General features: G+C 40.2%; 1 protein-coding gene across 2 annotated transcripts in view; it reads right to left on the bottom strand.

Annotated features, from left to right (window-relative positions):
* The window catches only part of ABCC5 (ATP binding cassette subfamily C member 5), a gene marked incomplete at its 3' end in the record, with an annotated part of 84796 nt that extends 65239 nt beyond the window's left edge, over positions 1-19557 (bottom strand). For both annotated transcript variants that reach the window (XM_082840165.1, XM_082840164.1), the window contains exon 1: positions 18819-19557. In XM_082840165.1, coding sequence (XP_082696291.1) covers positions 18819-18947 — 129 coding nt within the window. In that variant the 5' untranslated portion in view covers positions 18948-19557. The remainder of the gene's footprint in view (positions 1-18818) is intronic.
* Positions 19558-20913: the final 1356 nt, after the last annotated feature.

The raw sequence follows: 20913 nt of genomic DNA, 5'->3' as shown, positions 1-20913 counted from the left end.
CTTCAGTAATTGTGGTATGCGGGTTCAGTAGTTGTGGCTCGTGGGCTCTAGAGAGCAACCTCAGTAGTCGTGGCACACGGGCTTAGTTGCTCCGCGGCATGTGGGATCTTCCCGGACCAGGGATGGAACCCGTGTCCCCTGCATTGGCAGGCAGATTCTTAACCACTGTGCCACCAAGGAAATCCCTCATTACTACCTATTTCTAAAATGAATGGATCTTTTCAATTAATCTACCACAAAGGAGGCAAGAATATACAATGGAGAAAAGACAGTCTCTTCAATGAATGGTGCTGGGAAAACTAGGCAGCTACACGTAAAAGAATAAAATGAGAACATTTACAAAAATAAACTAAAAAATGGATTAAAGATCTAAATGTAAGACCAGAAACCATAAAACTCCTAAAAGAAAACATAGGCAGAACACTCTTTGACATAAATCGTAGCAATATTTTCTTGGATCTGTCTCCTAAGGCAAAGGAAACAAAAGCACAAATAAACAAATGGGACCTAATTAAACCTAAAAGCTTTCTCACAGCAAAGGAGACAATCTACTGAATGGGAGAAAATATTTGCAAATGATATGACCAATAGGAGGTTAATATCCAAAATATATAAACCGCTCATACAACTCAGTATCAAAAAAACAAACAACCCAATTAAAAAGTAGGCAGAAGACCTGAATAGACATTTTTCCAAAGAAGACATACAGATGGACAATAGGCATGTGAAAAGATGCTCAACATTGCTAATCATCAGAGAAGTGTAAATGAAACCCACAATGAGTTATCACCTCACACCTGTAAGAATGGCTATCATCAAAAAGACCACAAATAACATTAGTTGGCAAGGATGTGGAGAAAAGGGAACCCTGTACACTGTTGATGATAATGTAAATTGGTGCAGCCACTGTGGAAAACAGTTAAGAAGGTTCCTCAAAAAACTAAAAATAGAATTACCATATGATCCAGCAATCCCACTCCTGGGTATATATTTGAAGAAAACAAAAACACTAATTCAAAAAGATACATGTACCCCAATGTTCATAGCACCATTATTTACAATTGCCAAGATCTGAAAGCAACTTAAGTGTTCATCAACAGATGAATGGATAAAGACATGGTGTGTATATACATATATATGTATACACACACATACATATACATACAATGGAATACTACTCAGCCATAAAAAGGAATGAAATTTTGCCATTTATAACAACATGGATGGACCTGGAGGGTGTTATACTTAGTGAAGTTTGTCAGAGAAAGACAAATAGTATGTTATCATTTACATGTAGAATCTAAAAATTAAAACAAACTAGTGAATATAACAGAAAGAAAGAGACTCCGGCTTCCCTGGTGGCGCAGTGGTTGAGAGTCCGCCTGCCGATGCGGGGGACACGGGTTCGTGCCCCGGTCCAGGAAGATCCCATATGCCACGCAGCAGCTGGGCCCGTGGGCCATGGCCGCTGAGCCTGCGCGTCCGGAGCCTGTGCTCCGCAACAGGAGAGGCCGCGACAGTGAGAGGCCCGCGTACAGCAAAAAAAAAAAAAAAGAAAGAAAAAGAAAGAGACTCAGAACAAACTAGTGGTTATCAGTGGGGAGAGGGGAAGGGGGAAAGGCAAGATACAGGAAGGGGATTAAGTGGTACAAACTACTATGTAAAAAATAAATAAGCTACAAGGATAGATTGCACAGCACAGGGAATATAGTCAATATTTTATAATAACTACAAATGGAGTATAATCTATAAAAATTTTGAATCCCTATGTTGTATGCCTGAAACTATTATAACATTGTAGGGACTTCCCTGGTGGTGCAGTGGATAAGACTCCACACTTCCAATGTAGGAGGCCCAGGTTTGATCCCTGGTCAGGGAACTAGATCCCACATGCATGCCGCAACTAAGAGTTTGCATGCCACAACTAAGGAGACCGCGTGCCTCAGCTAAGGAGCTAGAGAGCTGCAACTAAGGAGCTTGTGAGCCACAACTAAGGAGCCTGCCTGCCACAACTAAGAGCTGGTACAACCAAATAAATAAATAGATTTTTAAAAAAAACTAATATAACATTGTAAATCAACTATATCTCAATTCTTTTTTTTTTTTTTTTTTTTTGCTTTACACAGGCCTCTCACTGTTGTGGCCTCTCCCGTTGCGGAGCACAGGCTCCGGATGTGCAGGCTCAGCGGCCATGGCTCACGGGCCCAGCTGCTCCACGGCATTTGGGATCCTCCCAGCCCGCGGCACGAACCCTCATCCCCTGCATCGGCAGGCGGACTGTCAGCCACTGTGCCACCAGGGAAGCCCCAGACCTCAATTTTTAAAAATTTAAAAATTAAGTAAAATAAAATGAATGGATCTTGAAATATGGAACTTTCCTTTGTACTTCACTGAGGTTCTGAAACACACTGCTGGAACTGTAATTTAAGCTCAGAAAATATATAAACTACAAATCTGTAAGGGAATGGGGACCCCACTTCTTATTTCAAGTTTTGATAGCATGAGAACTATATAGTGACTTGACATTACTTATGATTCAAACATTAGTTGTCACTGAAATTACTTTGCCACAGTCTCATTTCAGATTCCTACCAGCAATCTATGAGAGATCCAGTTTCTCCACATACTCGTCACTGCCTGGTATTGTCGTTATTTTTTATATTAGCCACCTGAACAGGTGTGGTTTAGTGTTTCATCATGATTTTAATTTCACTACCCTAATGGTTAATGATGTTTAACATCTTTTCCTATTCTTATTTGCCACTCATATATCCTTTTGGGTGAAGTGACTGTTTAAGTCTTTTGCCCATTTTCTAAATGGATTGTTATTCTTAGTGTTGCATTTAGAGAGTTCTTTATCTATTATGGATTCAAGTCCTTTGTCAGATGATTTGAAAGTATTTTCTCTCTTAATAGGGTCATTTCACGGAGCAAAAGTTTTATATTTTGATCAAGTTCAATTTGTTGATTTTTTTCTTTTAAGGATTGGGCATTTAGTGTCATGTCTAAGAACTCTTAGCTCTAACCCCAGGTCATGAATATTTTCTACGTTTTTTTCTAAAAGTTTTATAGTTTTAAATTTTGTTCTGTGATCCATCCTGATTAATTTTTTGATTAATTTTTATATAAGGTATAAAATTTAGGCAAAGGCTCATCTTTTTGACTATAGCTGTCCAATGTTCCAACACCATTTGTTGAAGATTCATCTCTCCATTAAGTTGCTTTTGCACCTATGTAAAAATGAGTTGGCCATACCTGTATGGGTCGATTTCAGGACTCTATTCCATTGACCTATTTGTCTATATCCCTCCACTGATACCATTAACTTGATTACTGTAGCTATTTAGTAAGTCTTAAAATAGCATAGTGTGATATCTCCAACTTTATTCGTCCTTTACAAAACTGGTTTAGCCATTCTAGTTCTTTTGCCTTTCCAGGAGAACCAAGTTCAAGATTGAGGAGAGTTTTATAAACATCTTTTGACGTTACGGCATCAGAGAAGGAAAACTTGGTATGCCATCCATTAGTATTCTCACATAAGAATGACATAGTAGCATTAAGAGAAAACTAAAATCTTCACATCTTCATTTATTCTTTCAACAAATAACTTACTAAGCACCTATGTACAAGACTGTCCCAGATGCTGGGAATAAAAAATATTCTAATTTCTATCTTTGTAGTACACTAATTTCATTTTATTCCTCTCTAAAATGCCTAGTTACAATTTTCATCAAAACCTACGAATAGAAAAGTGAATGGTTGACAACAAACAAAATCCTCTTATTGCATGAGTTTTGTTCCTTTGACTATATACATGATGTCATGTTCCACCACCTCCTGGTAGTAAGTTACTTCCCTTATTGGAGAATGCCAAATTCAAAGGCTCTCTAAAAAGACTCAGATGAGAGCAGGCAGGCAAGGTTTCATTCCCAAAGGCATATCATGAGTACTATACAAGCATTATCAAATGCCTGTAACATATCAGAGACTGAGGACTCTTGCAATGTTTTTGATTTTAGAACAAGGCACTCAGTATAATTTTATTCTGACAAAGAAAAACTCCCATAAAAGTGGTTGAAAAAGTGGTTGAACTAATTCTCAAATTTTCATAGAATAATAAAACATGGAGTAGGAATGACCGCAGTAAAGGTATGGAGAAGTCTATATCGTTGATCTAAGACAATCAAAAGTTGCCATTCTAAGCAACCCACTTTCCAAGTCTCATCATATTTTTGCTATTCTTTCCTAAACTGCTTCCCAAACTGTCAATCTTGCTGTCATATCTTACTCACTGCCCATATAAGGACAGTGGAATATCTGATGGAGATAAGAAGATTCATGCAGGATGCTCTGTTTTGAAACAGTCCTGCTCCATATTTGCACCTAGCTCCTTCAGTGACACGACTCTCAAAACAGTAAGCAACAGGTGTTTAGCTCTTGAATGATAAAATAACACAATCAAGAAAATCAAGAGAAAATCCCCTTACTCCAATAAGACTATGTTCTCTACGGTCTTAAAGTATTCATACTCCTTAGGCAGAATTTTCCCATAGTTGGAGGCCACTGTGAAGTATAATGGTTTTGCACATGGATTTCAGAAGACAGACATGGGCTCACAGGCTGATTCTGCCACCAACTTTCTGCATGTTACCTAGCCACTTTAAGCTTCAATTTCCTCATTTTTACAATGGTACATGCACCTACCACAAAGTGTTGAGAGGAATTAATGGGATAATGAAAAGTGCTTAGCAAAGTATTGGGTATATAACAAACATTTAATATATATTAACTATACACCAATTTATCCATCTGATAAATCATACAGCCTATCTTAACTATTCCTCTTTCCTTTAGCTTTCCCTGACTCTTTCAAGATTAGGGAATTTATTTCCCCCCTCCTATGTCTTCCCTGCACTGTGTCACTGCAATAGGATGCTTCTACTAAGAACTCCTGGAGGGCAGGCTGACTAACTCTTGTTTGCACCCCTTGCCCCTGGCACAGTACAGAGCCTGGCACCTATTATTCAAATGGCAACCAGAACATCTCCATGTTGCCCCACAATCTGCATTATTATCATGTAAACTGCATGACATACCACTAAGAAATCTTCTTAACCGATCCACTTCTGTTTAATTTCTCTGCTCTTTTGCTTATTATTAATTGTATAATAAACAATTACAGTTTATTTTTCTCTTTCTGGATTATTTAGGATAAATTCCATCAGTGGGATTACAGGATTAAAGAGTGTAGCTCCAAGCAACTAGACATCCATCCAGTTTGTTTAATTAACCTTATTATAAGATATGTACTCCAGTACTATTGCAAAAGAGAACTGCTCTTAGTTTTAGTACTTTCAGTTCTATTTTGTTGACCTGAGCCTGCCTCTATCCCACCTACTCTGGGACATTAGCAAGAAACAGAGGAAGTTAGGGCAATCTTCTTTGTTTAGAGCCCGATCTCATGACTAGCATGTATCTGTAAAGGCAAACTGCTTACTTGAAGGTGATGGGAAAATCTGGGCAAATGAACTAATAATAAACCAACATAGCGTTTACTATGTGCCAGGCATTGTTTTAAATGTTTTACAGATACTAACTCTTATAATTCTCATAACTACCCTATGAGGTAGATACTCTTATTTCCCCTGTTTTACATCTGAGGAAACTGTGAAGTAGCAGCAAAGATTTGAAGAGATCTTTAAAAGCAGAGATCGAATCCAGGCTCCAGAGTTGAGGCTCTTAATCACTATGCTATGTGCCATTCCAAGAAAAAACAAGCAAATAACTCATCACTGTACAAGATGACCTCAGATGTGTCTTTATAGACAGCCAGCTCTCCTCTCTTCCCCAGGGTGAGTATCAGATTAAAATAAACTATGACTCTGCTAACTAACCTCATTATAAGCAAATGGTAATTTCCACAGTCAAAGGCACAAGTACATGATTAGAACACTAGAATGTAAATAAACTATTTTACTTAATTGCAAAACTCCACTTCCTGGTTGTTTTTCAACCAAAGATGAGTAGATGCTAAATGATGAATACATTATGGACTGATATTTAAAAATAAAATAAAAGCATCTTTATACTACCCTGCCAGTAACTGCATAGATGTCTTATACTTGTAACTGTTCGGTTGGACGCCTAACTTCTCTTTCTTTATAGGCTTCCCAAAAAAGCATAACCTGGCCAAGCAAGCCAGGGGGAAAAATGTCTATCTAAAGTAAAAACGAATTTAACCTACCATATTAACATTCTGTAATGTGAGTTATCACGTTCTAAGATTGAGTGGATTAAAAATAGAAATGGGGCTTCCCTGGTGGCGCAGTGATTGAGAGTCTGCCTGCTGATGCAGGGGACACGGGTTCGTGCCCCGGTCCGGGAAGATCCCACATGCCGCACAGCGGCTGGGCCCGTGCGCCATGGCCGCTGAGCCTGCGCATCCGGAGCCTGTGCTCCGCAACGGGAGAGGCCACAACAGTGAGAAGCCCACGCACCGCAAAAAAAAAAAAAAAAAGAAAGAAATGAACCAAGAAAAATGACTTAATATATTTAAGCTATATGGGCTTATTATATGAACGCATAAATAATATAACACGGCAGGGAAATACAATTCAGTGAATATCATTGGGACAAATACAAACAGATTGGAGATGAACTGAGATCCAGGTTTCACACCATACATTAATCCATCTGGAATTAACCCCAAAAGTTACGTTAAAATGATGAAATAAATAGAAGAGAATTAAACAGCATATTTAGCCACCTAGGGAAAGGAAATAGTCTCCATTTCCCCCCAAAGCCTGAAACTTATCAAAGGCAAGATGGATGGCTTAAAATATAAAAAGGAAAACTTTTTGCATAATGAAATTAGCATTAAGGGGAAGGGGAATACAGCTAAAGGAGTGACCAGGTAACTAATATAATAATATATTTTGAACAGTCAGCTTTTACTGAAAAACATGTTTTATCCATTCATTCAGCAAGTATTTATTGAGGGGACTACACGCCAGGCACAGCTCTGGGTGCTGGGGACCAGGAGTGAAAAAACAGACTTGCACCTCGAAATCACTGCCTTAATGCAGGTTACACTCTAGTATTTATAAAAGGTCAAAATCCAGAATAATCTACTAAATTGGTTCAGAAGCTTCTCTCAGCTTCTGAATTCAATGTTACCAATCAAGAGATTAAAATTAAATTTTAAGATACAACTATATATACCTTAATAGAAATAGAGATAAAATCCAACCCGAGAAGGAGGGAAATGTAAGACAACCACATATCATCTGAACCTTGACCCAATTTTTAATGTCACTGGCAGGTACTCGGGGGAACAAACTGGTCATACGTAACACTTTACATATGCTTTGTCTCCATAGTATTATTATAGGAAGGAAAATTTTCCAAACAAAAAAAATCATTTAAACCCAATGGTTTACTGGGAACTAAATGCCTAATAGAAGATTAATGGCTAAACTACAGTAGAGCAACACTCCAGTGCAGTGCTGCTTAACAGAAATAAAATACAAGCCACAAATGTAATTTAAATGTTTCTAGTAGCCACATTTAAAAAGTAAAAAGAAACAGGAGAAATTAATTATAATAATATACATTATTTAACCCAATATATACAAAATGCTATCTTTTAAACATGTAATCAATAAAAATTATTAATGAGATATTTTATATTCTTTTTTTGGTTCTAAGTCTTTGAAGTCTGGTGTGTGTTTTTTATTAGGTTTTTTTTAAATTAATTTACTTTATTTATCTATTTTTGGCTGTGTTGGGTCTTTGTTGCTGTGCACAGGATTTCTCTAGTTGCAGCGAGAGGGGGCTACGCTTCATTGCGGTGCGCGGGCTTCTCATTGCGGTAGCTTCTCTTGATGCGGAGCATGGGCTCTAGGCGCGTGGGCTTCAGTAGTTGTGGCATGCAGGCTCAGTAGTTGTGGCTCGCGGGCTCTAGAGTGCAGGCTCATTAGTTGTGGCACACGGGCTTAGTTGCTCCACAACATGTGGTATCCTCCCAGACCAGGGCTCGAACCCGTGTCCCCTGCATTGGCAGGTGGATTCTTAACCACTGTGCCACGAGGGAAGCCCTGGTGTGTGTTTTATATATACAGAACATCTCAATTCGGACATGCCACATTCCAAATGTCCAATAGCTACATGTGGCTGGTGGCTACAGTATTGGATAGCGTAGTCCAGTAGTTTTCAATTGAGGGTGATTTTGCTTGCCCAGGGGACATTTGGCAATGTTTGCAGACATTTTTGGTTGTCACAACTGTGCATTCAGTGGGTAGAGGCCAGGGATGCTGCTGAACATCCTACCATGCACAGAACAGGCCCCCACAACGAAGAATTATCTGGCCCCCAAATGTCAGTAGTGCTAAGGTAGCCCTAGATAGCTAAACAGCTAACACGGCTAGTACTTGATGTATGATGATCTAGGGGAATGTGTTTTATGAGGCCTATTTGTTTTTTACGTTACAATGCTTTAAATCAATTTTAGAAGTAACTTTTTAAGGCTTCTCCTGCGACGAGATGAGGGCACTCATTTCTCTTTACTTCTCTTACGGGGCACTGCAGACTGAAGGTCTCTCCATGGCCAGATGTTGCGGCCATAGAAGGTGTCCGCAGCAGTTGATTCATTCCAAAGGGAAAAATACTGCTTGATCCAGGAGTTGAGAAAACATTAAACAAGGAAATACTGCTGCCATTTGTATCTTCCTGAGGACTGTGGCTAGGAGACATGAGCATTTTTTTTTCCTACCAAGGTGATGGGGATGGAGCAGGGCAGGGACAGTGGGGAACTAAAAGGGGACAATGAAATTTAGATTCTGCCATGGTTCAAACAAAGGTCAGGGAAACACAGAGTCATTTACCTGCCCATCCCGTGAGGGAAACAAGGAACTTTGATCCATAAGCAGAGAGGTTTGCACAAGGGCCCTCCATCCTCTGTGCACTAAGACCATCCCCAGGGCTGGGATAGTTAGCTCTCACTATCACACCACATGGCTTCCGCTTATCTAGTTTGTCCCATCTCATTTTAACAGGCTGCCAGAGCGGAATGTCTGCTGACAAGGCAACCACGGGCTTCCCCCTGCGTGGAGGCCCCTGGGACAAGATACCAGGGGCCAGCAATCATTCCCCAGGCTAAACAATCCTTTCCCAACAGCAGGACAACAGCAGGGTAGCCTTGCTAAGCCTAGAGGCTGAGGAATCAACCAGAGGCACCTCTCAGCTTCCAAGGGTATTAAAGGCTGCAATATTCCCATCTGGCCCGCCCCACAAGGAAAGCCGCACTTGGGGCACAATCAGAACGGACAGGCCTCAGACTCTACAGCATATTCTTCCTACCCTCTCCTTAATTCACAAGGTCTTAACACAAATACAGAGCGGGTAGCCTCTTCTCATAAACCCTTCTGGCCCAAGTAAAAGCTTTTCTGCAGGTGTCCCAGCCCCACAGCTGCCTTTACAGCAAACATTTAGAAAGACAAACTTTTAAGAGGAACTGTCACACTGTCAAATACGGTTTTCAAGAGACTCAAAATGTTAACAATTAAATAAGTTAAATTTTCTTTTAAATTAAAAAAGAAATGAAAAAGCTGATACCCTCCCAGGAACAGCTGACTCCAGGCGTCCCCAATTCTCCCTCTCCCCGACAAGTTAACACTACAAAGGACATTTCCCCTCCCAATTCTCAGCACTTCCTTATTCCAATGGGTTATTAACATGATTCTGACCGGCTCTAGCATTTCCCTTAAGAACTTCCAAACAGCGGTCACTTCAGTCAAGGGACAGCGAAATTCTAGAACGTAATCTTCACAGGAAGGAAGCAGAATATAATAGAAAGGGCTCACTATTCATTCAAAGTCAGGGAACCTGCTAACTTCAGCCCTATTGCTCAGCAGCTATGAATTAACTTGTACCCCAGCTCACTAATCTGGAACTAGGCTGTATTACCCTCATGCTGAGGATAAGCTATTACAATTCACAAGTGTAAATATGTAAAACCAATGGATATAACTTACCACCATCACGGTGAAACAGGTATTTTTCCGCAGCTCATAATCTAGCATTGCCCCAGAATCCGGAGAAATTTGAGGGCTTTCAATTGTTTCATAAGCTAAATTCCAAGGAACTTTTCTAAAGTTCCTATTACACTGGGGTGTGAGATTAACTTTGTTATTATAATGATAAGGTTTCAAAGGACTAAACTGAAAATAAATCACAGAAGGGAAAAAAAGACATGGGAAACACTTGGAGCCCCATTGGTTGAGGGGACAGAAGAGACTTTATTCCTTGAGATCTAAGGCAGAGGTTCTCAGTGCTGCTGACACATTAGGATCACCAGGGCAGCTTTTAAACAACATGGATGCCTGAGCCTGACCCCAGAGACTGGTTTAATGGGTCTGGAACATTGGTATTTTTTTTTAACGCTCTTCAAGTGATTTTAATACGCAGCCTGAACTGAGAACCACTGATGTAGACGGTAGGATGCTGGTCATTTGCATTTGACAAAATCCCTTCAAGATTTTCAGGCTTTAGCTTAAAAAAGCCAAAATATAATTTGTAAATGAAACTCCCTTCAGTGATCAGTAAGTACCGTGTGAGCCCATGTTAAATGCCTAGAATAAGACATTAGTGGGTCCAACATGTGACTCCTGTACCGCAGAGCAGACTGGAGCCGCTGACAATGGTGGGAAGCAAAGGCAAAGGTGAAGATTTGGGCAGTCTGGCTATTTTTCCACTGTGAGAATACAACATTTCAGGAAACTAAGCGACTGCTCAACACCACATCTGCTTTAGTAAACAGAAGTTTTCATCGGATATCTAATAACAGATAAGTTGATTCTTTGAACAGCTAATTCAGAAAATAATCTTAAATAATTAAAACATATGTAACATCTAATTAATTATCTAAATAGGTTAACTCCCTAAAAGGGGGGTAAGGAGGGAAGGAAGAGACTTAATAAGCTTAATTCTATGGACAGGTTCAACCATTGCAAAGACTTCCGGAGGCTTTGTTTCCTGTTTCCGGCATTGACCTTTTTATTTTTGATTAAGAGAGAGGGAGGGACAGAATGGTGAAACATTCAAAAAAGCATTAGCAAAAGGCTACCTCAAAGCAAAACCAAAGTTTCACTGAGAAAGTTCTCATTAACCATTTGTAACTTCCAAGTTATAGATCTTAACAAAATAAAGGTTTGGGTATTTAAAACTGCTTAAAAAACAAAAAGCTAGTTCCAATACTTTTCATCCCTTTTGACAGAAAGCTCCTTTAACTCATGCCAACAAGCTATATTTATTTCCCTTAAGCAGCATTTCCTAGGAAAGAAGCAGCAGTCCTGCTGCAGATGGCATAAGAGAGCTCATGATCAAGGCAGCAGGCCAATCTTAGGAGACCCACGTGGTAGACTCAGTCACCACGCAGGAAAGCCACCTGGGCTCTGCACCAATGGCAGCACTGTTGTCATCTCTACCAGAGAGCTCTGGGCTGCTATTGGAGACCAACATCTGGCACCAGGCCAGACACCGTATCATACCGTACTAAGATTTATAAAGCTTTATAGATGCCTTCAGGGAAAAGAAAAAAAAAAAAAGGCAGGTGTTCTTACGCATCCTATTACTAACTGTCCAGAAAATGTGCTGAGTCACTGAGTAGCATTCAAGAGAAAAATAATGCAGAGACTGCAAATACTAATCTCCTTCACCCTGCTCTCCTTCCTAACAGCAAGGAGACTCACAGGTAATACTTTCGACACTGAAAACACAAGAGCATGGAAAAATTCACATACCCTTAGTCCATAAAGAAAAGCTTTCAGAGTTAAATTCTCTAAAAGTGTAATGTACTAGACAAAACTATTTTATGGTAACAATAGTTGTCTCTAGGTAGAGGGGTTAAGGGTGATTTATTTTTTCTATAATCTTCTACAATTTGCACATTTTCTATAATAAGACCATAATTCTTTCATAGTAATATATCTTAGAATCATATTTCTTGGTAAGAGATTACACCCACATCTTTGTCTCTAGCATGTAACTTCAATTCACCCAAATATTTCCACTCACTAATTATGAACACTCCAACCAGGGCTACAGTGTCAGCCGAACAAGGAACTAAAGGAGACACTAAGTGAAGGTCACTGGACTTTGCAAATACTTGCTTTGTTACTTTGCCTAGAAGCAGAATATTCTAACTTGGTAGAAAGCAAATTCCACCAGTGGTACACTTCTTTTTTCTTTTTTTAATTTATTTATTTTTGGCTGCATTGGTTCTTCGTTGCTGCGCGCAGGCTTTCTCTAGTTGCGGCGAGCGGGGGCTACTCCTTGTTGCATGTGCAGGCTTCTCATTGCAGTGGCTTCTGTTGTTGCGGCACATGGGCTCTAGGCGCGCGGGCTTCAGTAGTTGTGGCATGTGGGCTCAGTAGTTGTGGCTCGCGGGCCCTAGAGTGCAGGCTCAGCAGTTGTGGTGCACGGGCTTAGTTGCTCCGCAGCATGTGGGATGTTCCCTGACCAGGGCTCAAACCCGTGTCCCCTGCATTGGCAGACGGATTCTTAACCACTGCACCACCAGGGAAGCCCTGCTTATTTTCCATCTTTCCTCCTTTCCTAGATTACACATGCTAGGGAAAAACAAGTCACCTTTGGCTTTAGCCTGAGCACACTGAGAAAACAAACAACCACCACAATAAAAAAACTTATAAAAGCGTCAAATTGCTTTGTCTTGCTTTTGCTTAAGTTTTAATTTAAAGCAACTAAAATCCAAACTCCTTGGCCTATTATTCAAGAACACATCATCTGAAATTCACTGACCTATCCTTCTACATATATGACTTCACACTTCACGTTCAAAGCCAACAGCACCTAGTTGGTCCTACCCACAGCTCTTTCTTCTACTAGGCATGTTCTTATTTCTCTGAATTCTATTCCTCTAAGTCTCCAACCAAATGCTACCTCCTGCTGAAGTCTTCCTTGACCTCGAAAACTGAAGCATTCTCTCCTTCTTGTTAATCTCCATAGCATCTAAATTACAGTAATCTATGTACATGCCTATGAGTTTAAGATACGGAGGGCAGGCAGGCCCAGCACTAATTTATCTTCATGTGCACCAGAACACTTCATTCAGGGCTGTGCGTGCATCTTGGAGAGTGCTCAAATGTTTGCTGAATTAAAAAAGTGAATAAACATCACATCTTAAAACAAACCAAGCCGGGGGCAGGGGGATGAATTGGGAGATTGGGATTGACATATACACACTAATATATATAAAATAGGTAACTAATAAGAACCTGCTGTATAGCACATGGAACTCCACTTCACTGTACAGTAGAAACTAATACAACATTGTAAAACAGCTATACCTCAATTAAAAAAAAAAAACACACACAAACCAACCAGACTTGGTGGAGTTATGTGATCGACATGTGCATATCTGAATGCAGTTATAAGAAAAGGAGCTGTGCTTGGAGAGTCATGCCTCAGACACAGGAACAGTGTTAAGGAGCGGTCTGGACATAAATCTGTTAGTTGAAATAATGCCAGCCTAATGCCAACCAAGATTAATACTTAGGCTCAAAGAACTAACAGCAACAGAAGGCACCCCTATTAGCACTTCAGGATTAAAGGATGTCTGCAAATCATCAAGTTGTGTGTGGCCATAAGCTTTAACTCAAGAGTCCTGAACAAAGGGGAGGTGTGAAAATGCATTATTTTTAACTTAATTAGCTCTAAGCAGATGTGATACAAATATCTGAAACGTGAATGATTAGAGCAATTTTCCCAAAGAGTATTCCAAAAGATTTGGTCACAATATTAAGAAACAGGCAAACTGTGTACTCTGCAACTTTGCTTACAGCTTGAGAGAAAAAAAAATCACCCGCCTGTTTAAAATGAGAATTTAATCCCTGATGCTTTGCTTCTGACTTCTGTTTGACAGTTCCATGTGTCCATGTTAACTGGACCTATTGAAGGCTAATGGTGGTGAATAAAACCTTGTTTTCCAATTAAGAGCCACAGATGATGTATCCTTATCTTTTGTTACTTTGGGAGGTACTGTTTTTTTATTTCTGATGGATAATAGACATGCCTGGCATCTGGGAGGTCCCATCCCAGATTTCATCTCTAAAAACTAATATGGAAACAATGGTTATGATCAAGAGACACGAAACTGTAATCTCTACCCAATTATCTACTTACATTCCTTTTTTTAAAAATTAATTAATTAATTTTTATTTATTTTATTTTTGGCTGCATTGGGTCTTCATTGCTGTGTGCAGGCTTTCTCTAGTTGCGGTGAGTGTGGGCTACTTTTCATTGTGGTGCGCAGGCTTCTCATTGAGGTGGCTTCTCTTGTTGTGGAGCACAGGCTCTAGGCGCCCGGGCTTCAGTAGTTGTGGCAGGTGGGCTCAGTAGTTGTGGCTCACGGGCTCTAGAGGACAGGCTCAGTAGTTGTGGCGCACAGGCTTAGTTGCTCCACGGCACGTGGGATCTTCCCGGACCAGGGCTTGAACCCATGTCCCCTGCATTGGCAGGCGGATTCTTAACTGCTGTGCCACCAGGGAAGTCCCTCTACTTACATTCTTAAAACGGTATGCTTATACAGCCATGCTACTTCCCAAATACTTAAATTACCCATTTGTAAACTATTGCTGAACCAGAAATTTGTCATCTTGCTGATTTCCTCTATTAGCAAACTGTTATATGAGACAAGTTCAAGATATATTTATAGCTAAGATTCTGGATTTTGACAGGTAATATGCAAGAAGATTCTAGGTGGTATGTGAACTTTTAAAAACACTTGATATTTACACATTCCTTTTAACGTGTGTAAAAAATAGGTTGCATAAACCTGTAATTCTATTGCTTAGGTCAAGGCTGAGCAAAAAAAGCCAGTACATTAAAAGAATTAAGGACTTTCCTGGCGGTCCAGTGGTTAGAACTTCGCCTTCCAATGCAGGGCGTGCAGGTTCGATCCCTGGCTGGGGAGCTAAGATCCCACATGCCTTGCGGCCAAAAACCCGAAACATAGAACAGAAGCAATATTGTAACAAATTCAAAAAAGACTTTAAAATGGCCCACATCAAAAAAAAAAATCTAAAAGAAATAGTTTAAGTAAAAAAAAAAAAAGTTCAGAGGGTACAGGATATGGTAAAAAACAGGAAAACAGTACTCAAATGTAAACGTTTAGGAAACATCAAAGGATAATGAAAATGAAACTCTGTGTGGACTGCTCAGATTTTATAAAAGGGGTTGGTATCAGCCTCCTGTTTCTTCAAGATGAGGCTCAGCCACACAAAGGAAACTTGCTGTCTGGTGCCTGACTTAATAATTTAGGGGACAAAAGGCACAACAGTGACTCCGTTTCCAGTTCTTCTCCACCCACAGAGGAAAAGTTTGCTGCTCCCACTGCACACCCTAATGTCAGTTCTGCTCTAACCAACTGGACAGGTCCTCTGTCGCCAGAAATTTCACAGGGCCACACACTACCTTCCCAGGTTCCATCTCTTCCTGCTCTACAAGCTACCCATGGGCAAGCTTGCTCAGTCCTAAGGCTTCATCTACATGGATGCACTCATGACTCCAAAACGTGTGCCTGCTCCACTCCCTGCCTATGCTCTAATTATCTACTAATCATCTCATGGGGATGCACTTCAAATTCCACATGTTCAAAAGCAAACTCATTCTTACCTCCTCTCCTTCCTTCTCTTCCCATGTGTCCATCAATAGTTTTAAATCCTTACCATGAATCCCAGGCACCCCAATGTTTCCCTCCCCTTCCAGAGATGCCCTCAAATCTCTCCCCTCTCCTCCATCCTCACTATTATTCTTGGACACAGACCCCTGGCCTCTTTCACATGGGCTGGCACAGAAGCCTCCAGATTGCTCCCTGCATTTTGTCTCTCTCTTTCTCTCATACAGGTTTTTCCTACACTGTCTCAAAACTAATCTTCCTAAGATAAAAATCAAGTCTTAAAAATCTCAACTCAACTGCATTAGCCATTAGGTAATGCAACTTAGAACTACAATGAGATATCAGACATACCTATCAGAATGGCTAAAATAAAATTAATAACACCAAGTATTGGCAAGAATGCAGAGAAACTGGATCACTCATACATTGCTGGTGGGAATGTAAAATTATACAGCCACTCTGGAAAAGAGTATTGAAGTTTCTGATAAAACTAAACATGCACTTACCATATGACCCAGCAATTACATTCCTGGGAATTTACCCAGAGAAATGGAAATTTTATTCACACAAAATCCTATACACAAATGGCTCAGAACAGCTTTTTTTGTAATAGCTACAAACTAGAAATAACCCAAATGTCCTTCAACAGATGAATGGTTAAACAAACTGTGGTCTATCTATAACATGGAAAATTACAATTAAAATGAAAGAACTATTGATACACACAACAAATTAGATGGATCTCAAGGGAATTAGGCTGAGTGAAAAAATCCAATGTCAAAAGGTTACGTACTATATGATTTCATTTGTACAGCATTCTTAAAATGGCAAAATTACAGAGATGGAGAACAGATAAGTGGTTGCCAAAGACTGGGGGAGAGACTGGGACTTCCCTGGTGGTGCAGTGGCTAAGAATCCACCTGCCAATGCAGGGAACATGGGTTCGAGCCCTGGTCCGGGAAGATCCCACATGCCGTGGAGCAACTAAGCCTGTGCACAACTACTGAGCCTGCGCTCTAGAGCCTGCGAGCCACAACTACTGAAGCCCGCATGCCACAACTACTGAAGCCCGCATGCCTAGAGCCTGTGCTCTGCAACGAGAGGCCACAGCAATGAGAAGCCCGCGCACTGCAACAAAGAGTGGCCCCCGCTCGCTGCAACCGGAGAAAGCCCGCACGCAGCAACGAAGACCCAACGCAGCCAAAAATAAATAAATAAATAAATTTATTTTAAAAAAAAGATTGGGGGAGAGGGCAAGGGAGGTGGCTGTGGCTCTCAAAAGGGAGCATGAGAGATTCTTTTGGTGGAGCTGATTTGTATCTCTACTGGGGTGCTGGTCATACAGATTTACACATGTGGAAAAATTGCATAGACTACACACACACAAATGAGTGCATGTGAAACTGGTGAAGTCTTAATAAGGTGGCTGAATGGTATCCATGTCAATCAATATCCTGTTGTGATATTATACTATAGCATGCAAGAAGTTACCACTGGGGGAAGCTAGGTAAAGTACGTGTGGGATCTCTCCATATTAGTTTTTACAACTGCATGTGGATCTACAATTATCTCAAAATAAAGAAGTTAAAAGAAAAAAATCCTCTCAATAGCTTCCAATAGTTCCCCAACACCCATAGTAAAGGATTCCTTAGCATGGCGTGCAGAGCTTTCTCACATACATCCTATGCTCTAGACAACTAGCTCTAAGACCTAACACTTTTTGAGCACGGGCTATGTGGCAGGCACCATTCTAAGCATTTTATATGTATTAGCTCATTTAATCCTCAAGGGAACTCATGAGTTAGGTTCTACCGTTGATACCATTTTATTCATAAACCACTAAGGCACAGATGACTTAAGCAGCTTGAAAGCATCCCCGCCTCATCAGTCTTCAAAGCCCTGCTCCAGTGTTACCTTTGTGACTTTTTCCAGTTTAAGTCGTATACTAACAGTGTCTAGCATTCAAAAGATACCCGATCTGTGTTTAATTAACATAAGGTTTGGACAAAGGGACAAAGAAAAGGTACAAAACTGGCACCTTAAGGATTTGATACTGATTACCTTGAATCTATGTTTCCCCAAAGTTAAGCTCGAATGGGAAAGCACTGTATAATACACAGTAGAAACAGAAAACAACCATCAGTTAGAAAATGTTGATTAATAAGGCAACAGCTTTCAGGTAGCAAAGAGGGACAGGTAATGTCAGGCTAATGAAACTCCAGTGTCAGCTGCAGAGCCATATCTTTCTCCAATTTTCATGGAACAAACAGATGAACACAAACCTCAACTTCCTACCCAGCAACCCCCGTTCTTCCTTATCAGTTACTACTGCAATTCAAGAAAAGGTATAATATTTTCCCCTGAATAAAGATATTTCTTCCAGTTTAAAATGTATATTCATTATTTCCCTTGGAGGAAATTAGCTTATTAACTAAAGGCTCCTTTATACTCATGGGTTTACTTGAAAATTTTACTGATTATCCTCCAACAATCTAGAATTGTTCCAAGTACACGTTGAAGTCTGAATGAAAATCTCCAAAGGAGTCACCTTTTAAAGGCAGACAACAGAGGCAGAGGGAGAAAACAATTTTAAATACATGAATGAAGTTTAATGGTTCATATTCCCTCTGCTCCCTGCCCAGGCCTTCCCCTATCCCACATGGCATAAACTGTCTTCTCTCAAGCAAAGCCTTTTTTTTTTTTTTTTTTTTTTTTGCGGTACGCGGGCCTCTCACTGCTGTGGCCTCTCCCGTTGCGGAGCACAGGCTCCGGACGCGCAGGCTCAGCGGCCATGGCTCACGGGCCTAGCCGCTCCGCGGCATGTGGGATCTTCCCAGACCGGGACACGAACCCGTGTCCCCTGCATTGGCGGGTGGATTCTCAACCACTGCGCCACCAGGGAAGCCCAAGCAAAGCCTTTTTAGAGGAGAACCCAAGGGGAAAAATAGGTGAGAAGCTGAGAGCTAACCTCTCCTCTTTCATAAATAACCATAAATTCTTAACAGTGACCTAAAGTCAATAAAGAAAAAGAAACTTATTTTAAATTAGGCATCTTGTGAAGAGAGAAAGTGTGATCTAGCATCGCAGCAGGTAAGAAGAGGGACTCAAGCAAGGCAGTACTGACCTGTTGAGTTCTCTTGTACTTGGAGTCCTCGCAGTCTCGGTGCTGCCCTGAATTGCTGGTTCTCTCCCGCACATTTCTATAACCAGGGCTGGGGATGATATACTCCTTTCTTATGTCAATGTCCTTCATCTTCTCTGAGTGGAGGTGCCAGGGCTCACAGACTCTTGGTTCCACTTGAGAATTTCTGAAATTAAAAATTCATCAAGGACAGGTATTTCCTAAATTGTGCTTCATCATAAGTGAAAGTGCTCTAAAATAGGGGAAAAAAGGACAATAGCATTAAAGTTTTCTGTCATTATATCTATAAAAATAAATTTTCAAAAATCTTTCAATTACCCTTTAATTTTTTCAAGAAAAAAATTCAGTGTGATAGAATCAAGAAGAATTCTCTCCTCCCACCTCTAAGGGCGGAAAAAAAAGATTAAAAAAATAAACACAGTGACAGAGACACCCGCCTTCTTCACCTTCAACTATGTTCAATCACAATGTATAGAGCATTTATATATGTCTTAAAAAAAAAAAGACTTTCTGGAAACAATTTAAGTTTGTTCCAAGAATTACAAATTCCACAATTCTAAAACAGATAAATTTTACTAAATGAAAACTTATAAAACACTTATTCTACCAATGATATATCTCATCTCTGTATTTTTATAATTAAGTAATGGGTTAACTGATGCTTTTAAAGCTCTGTGAAGTTACATAGCTAAAACACAAAATAGTACTACACTTTACCTTTAAAAACAAATTCCCCTTGGGTTACTGAAAGTGTTCTAAAATTAGATAGAAGTGATGATTGCACAATTCTGTTAATATACTAACCAGACACCACGTTGTATACTTTAAGGGGTGAATTTCATGATACAAAGATATCTCAAGAAAGCTGTTATTAAAAAACAATAACAAAAACAAATTCCCTACCCTGTCCTACTAAGTCTTACCTCGTATCTACCTGAAACTCTGTTCTAAACCCCTGCTAGCCTGGTTATCTCTAATCAATATCTGATATCAATTCTGGTTACTTCTGAAAAAACAAAACACATGCATACGTCTCTAAAACATTTCCCCCACTCTAACATGGTTCAAAGCTTCCCAGGTACAAGTTGGGAAAACAATTTTCATACCAGCCTCACTAGAAATTAAAGAAGTGTAGCTGTGTTGCCTTTTGAATTCCATAAATTCCTAGCTATCACTGAGACTTAAAAGTACAACAGTACGGACATAATTCTGATAGCTACAATTCATTTTTTAAGGTATCAGAAAAAAAGGAGAACACTTACAAATCCTCTAAATAAAAAGGACTAAATCTCCTCCAGAGACGTATTTCCAGCACAAAGAAAGCTTTACTTCTTGCCTTTCAGGGGTCTGGCTCAAGTACCCTGAGTTGATACTGCTAAGTTACTTATCTTCAAAGAAAAATGTCACCTTGTCCAATGACAAACTGCACCATAAAGAGCACCGGCTTACAACCAAGAACACAGCACTCATGTCACTGAGACCTCAGCAAGCCTAAACTATAAACAGACCTGGCATCTGCCAGTGTCCCCAATGTCGGGATGCCGCTGCAAATCAGAATAATCTTTCTTACAGGGATCACTGAAGTCCAGCCTTCCCCTCCAAAGGTTCCCCAGACTAGCTGATTATCTGGAAAGCAGAAAAGATTAGTCCTATTTTGAAAGAAGGCAAGTGGAGGGGAGGCAGTTTGAAAGGGGAGAGGCCAAAGTATTGTAACTCACTCACAATACCAAATGCCATGTCAGGAAGAACACAAAGATCATTTCAATTGTCTAAGAATTCATGTAACCTCAGTTTCTTTCAATCACTTTATTCCAAGTTATTCTATGTTGGAAGGGTGTGGGGAGCAATTTCCCATTCCCTCTAACACTCCTGCTTCTTTAATTTCCTGTGGAAAGAGGCACAGCTATGAAAGTAGGCAAGCCTTGTGCAGGGACAAAGCTAGTATCTCCTGGCCTTGAACAGAAGGAGGATTCCAGCTTCTGTGGATCAGGGATATAAGACAGGGCAGCCCACATGGAGGCCAGCCAAGAGCTAGGAAGTCCAATGGGTCTGGGAAACAAGGGCCAAATCTGAAGAA

The sequence above is a fragment of the Leucopleurus acutus genome, assembly GCF_964270905.1.
Source record: "Leucopleurus acutus genome assembly, chromosome: 5".
Lineage (NCBI taxonomy): Eukaryota > Metazoa > Chordata > Mammalia > Artiodactyla > Delphinidae > Leucopleurus > Leucopleurus acutus.
The sequence above is the reverse complement of the archived record's forward strand: the minus strand, read 5'-3'. Positions and strand labels throughout refer to the sequence as shown.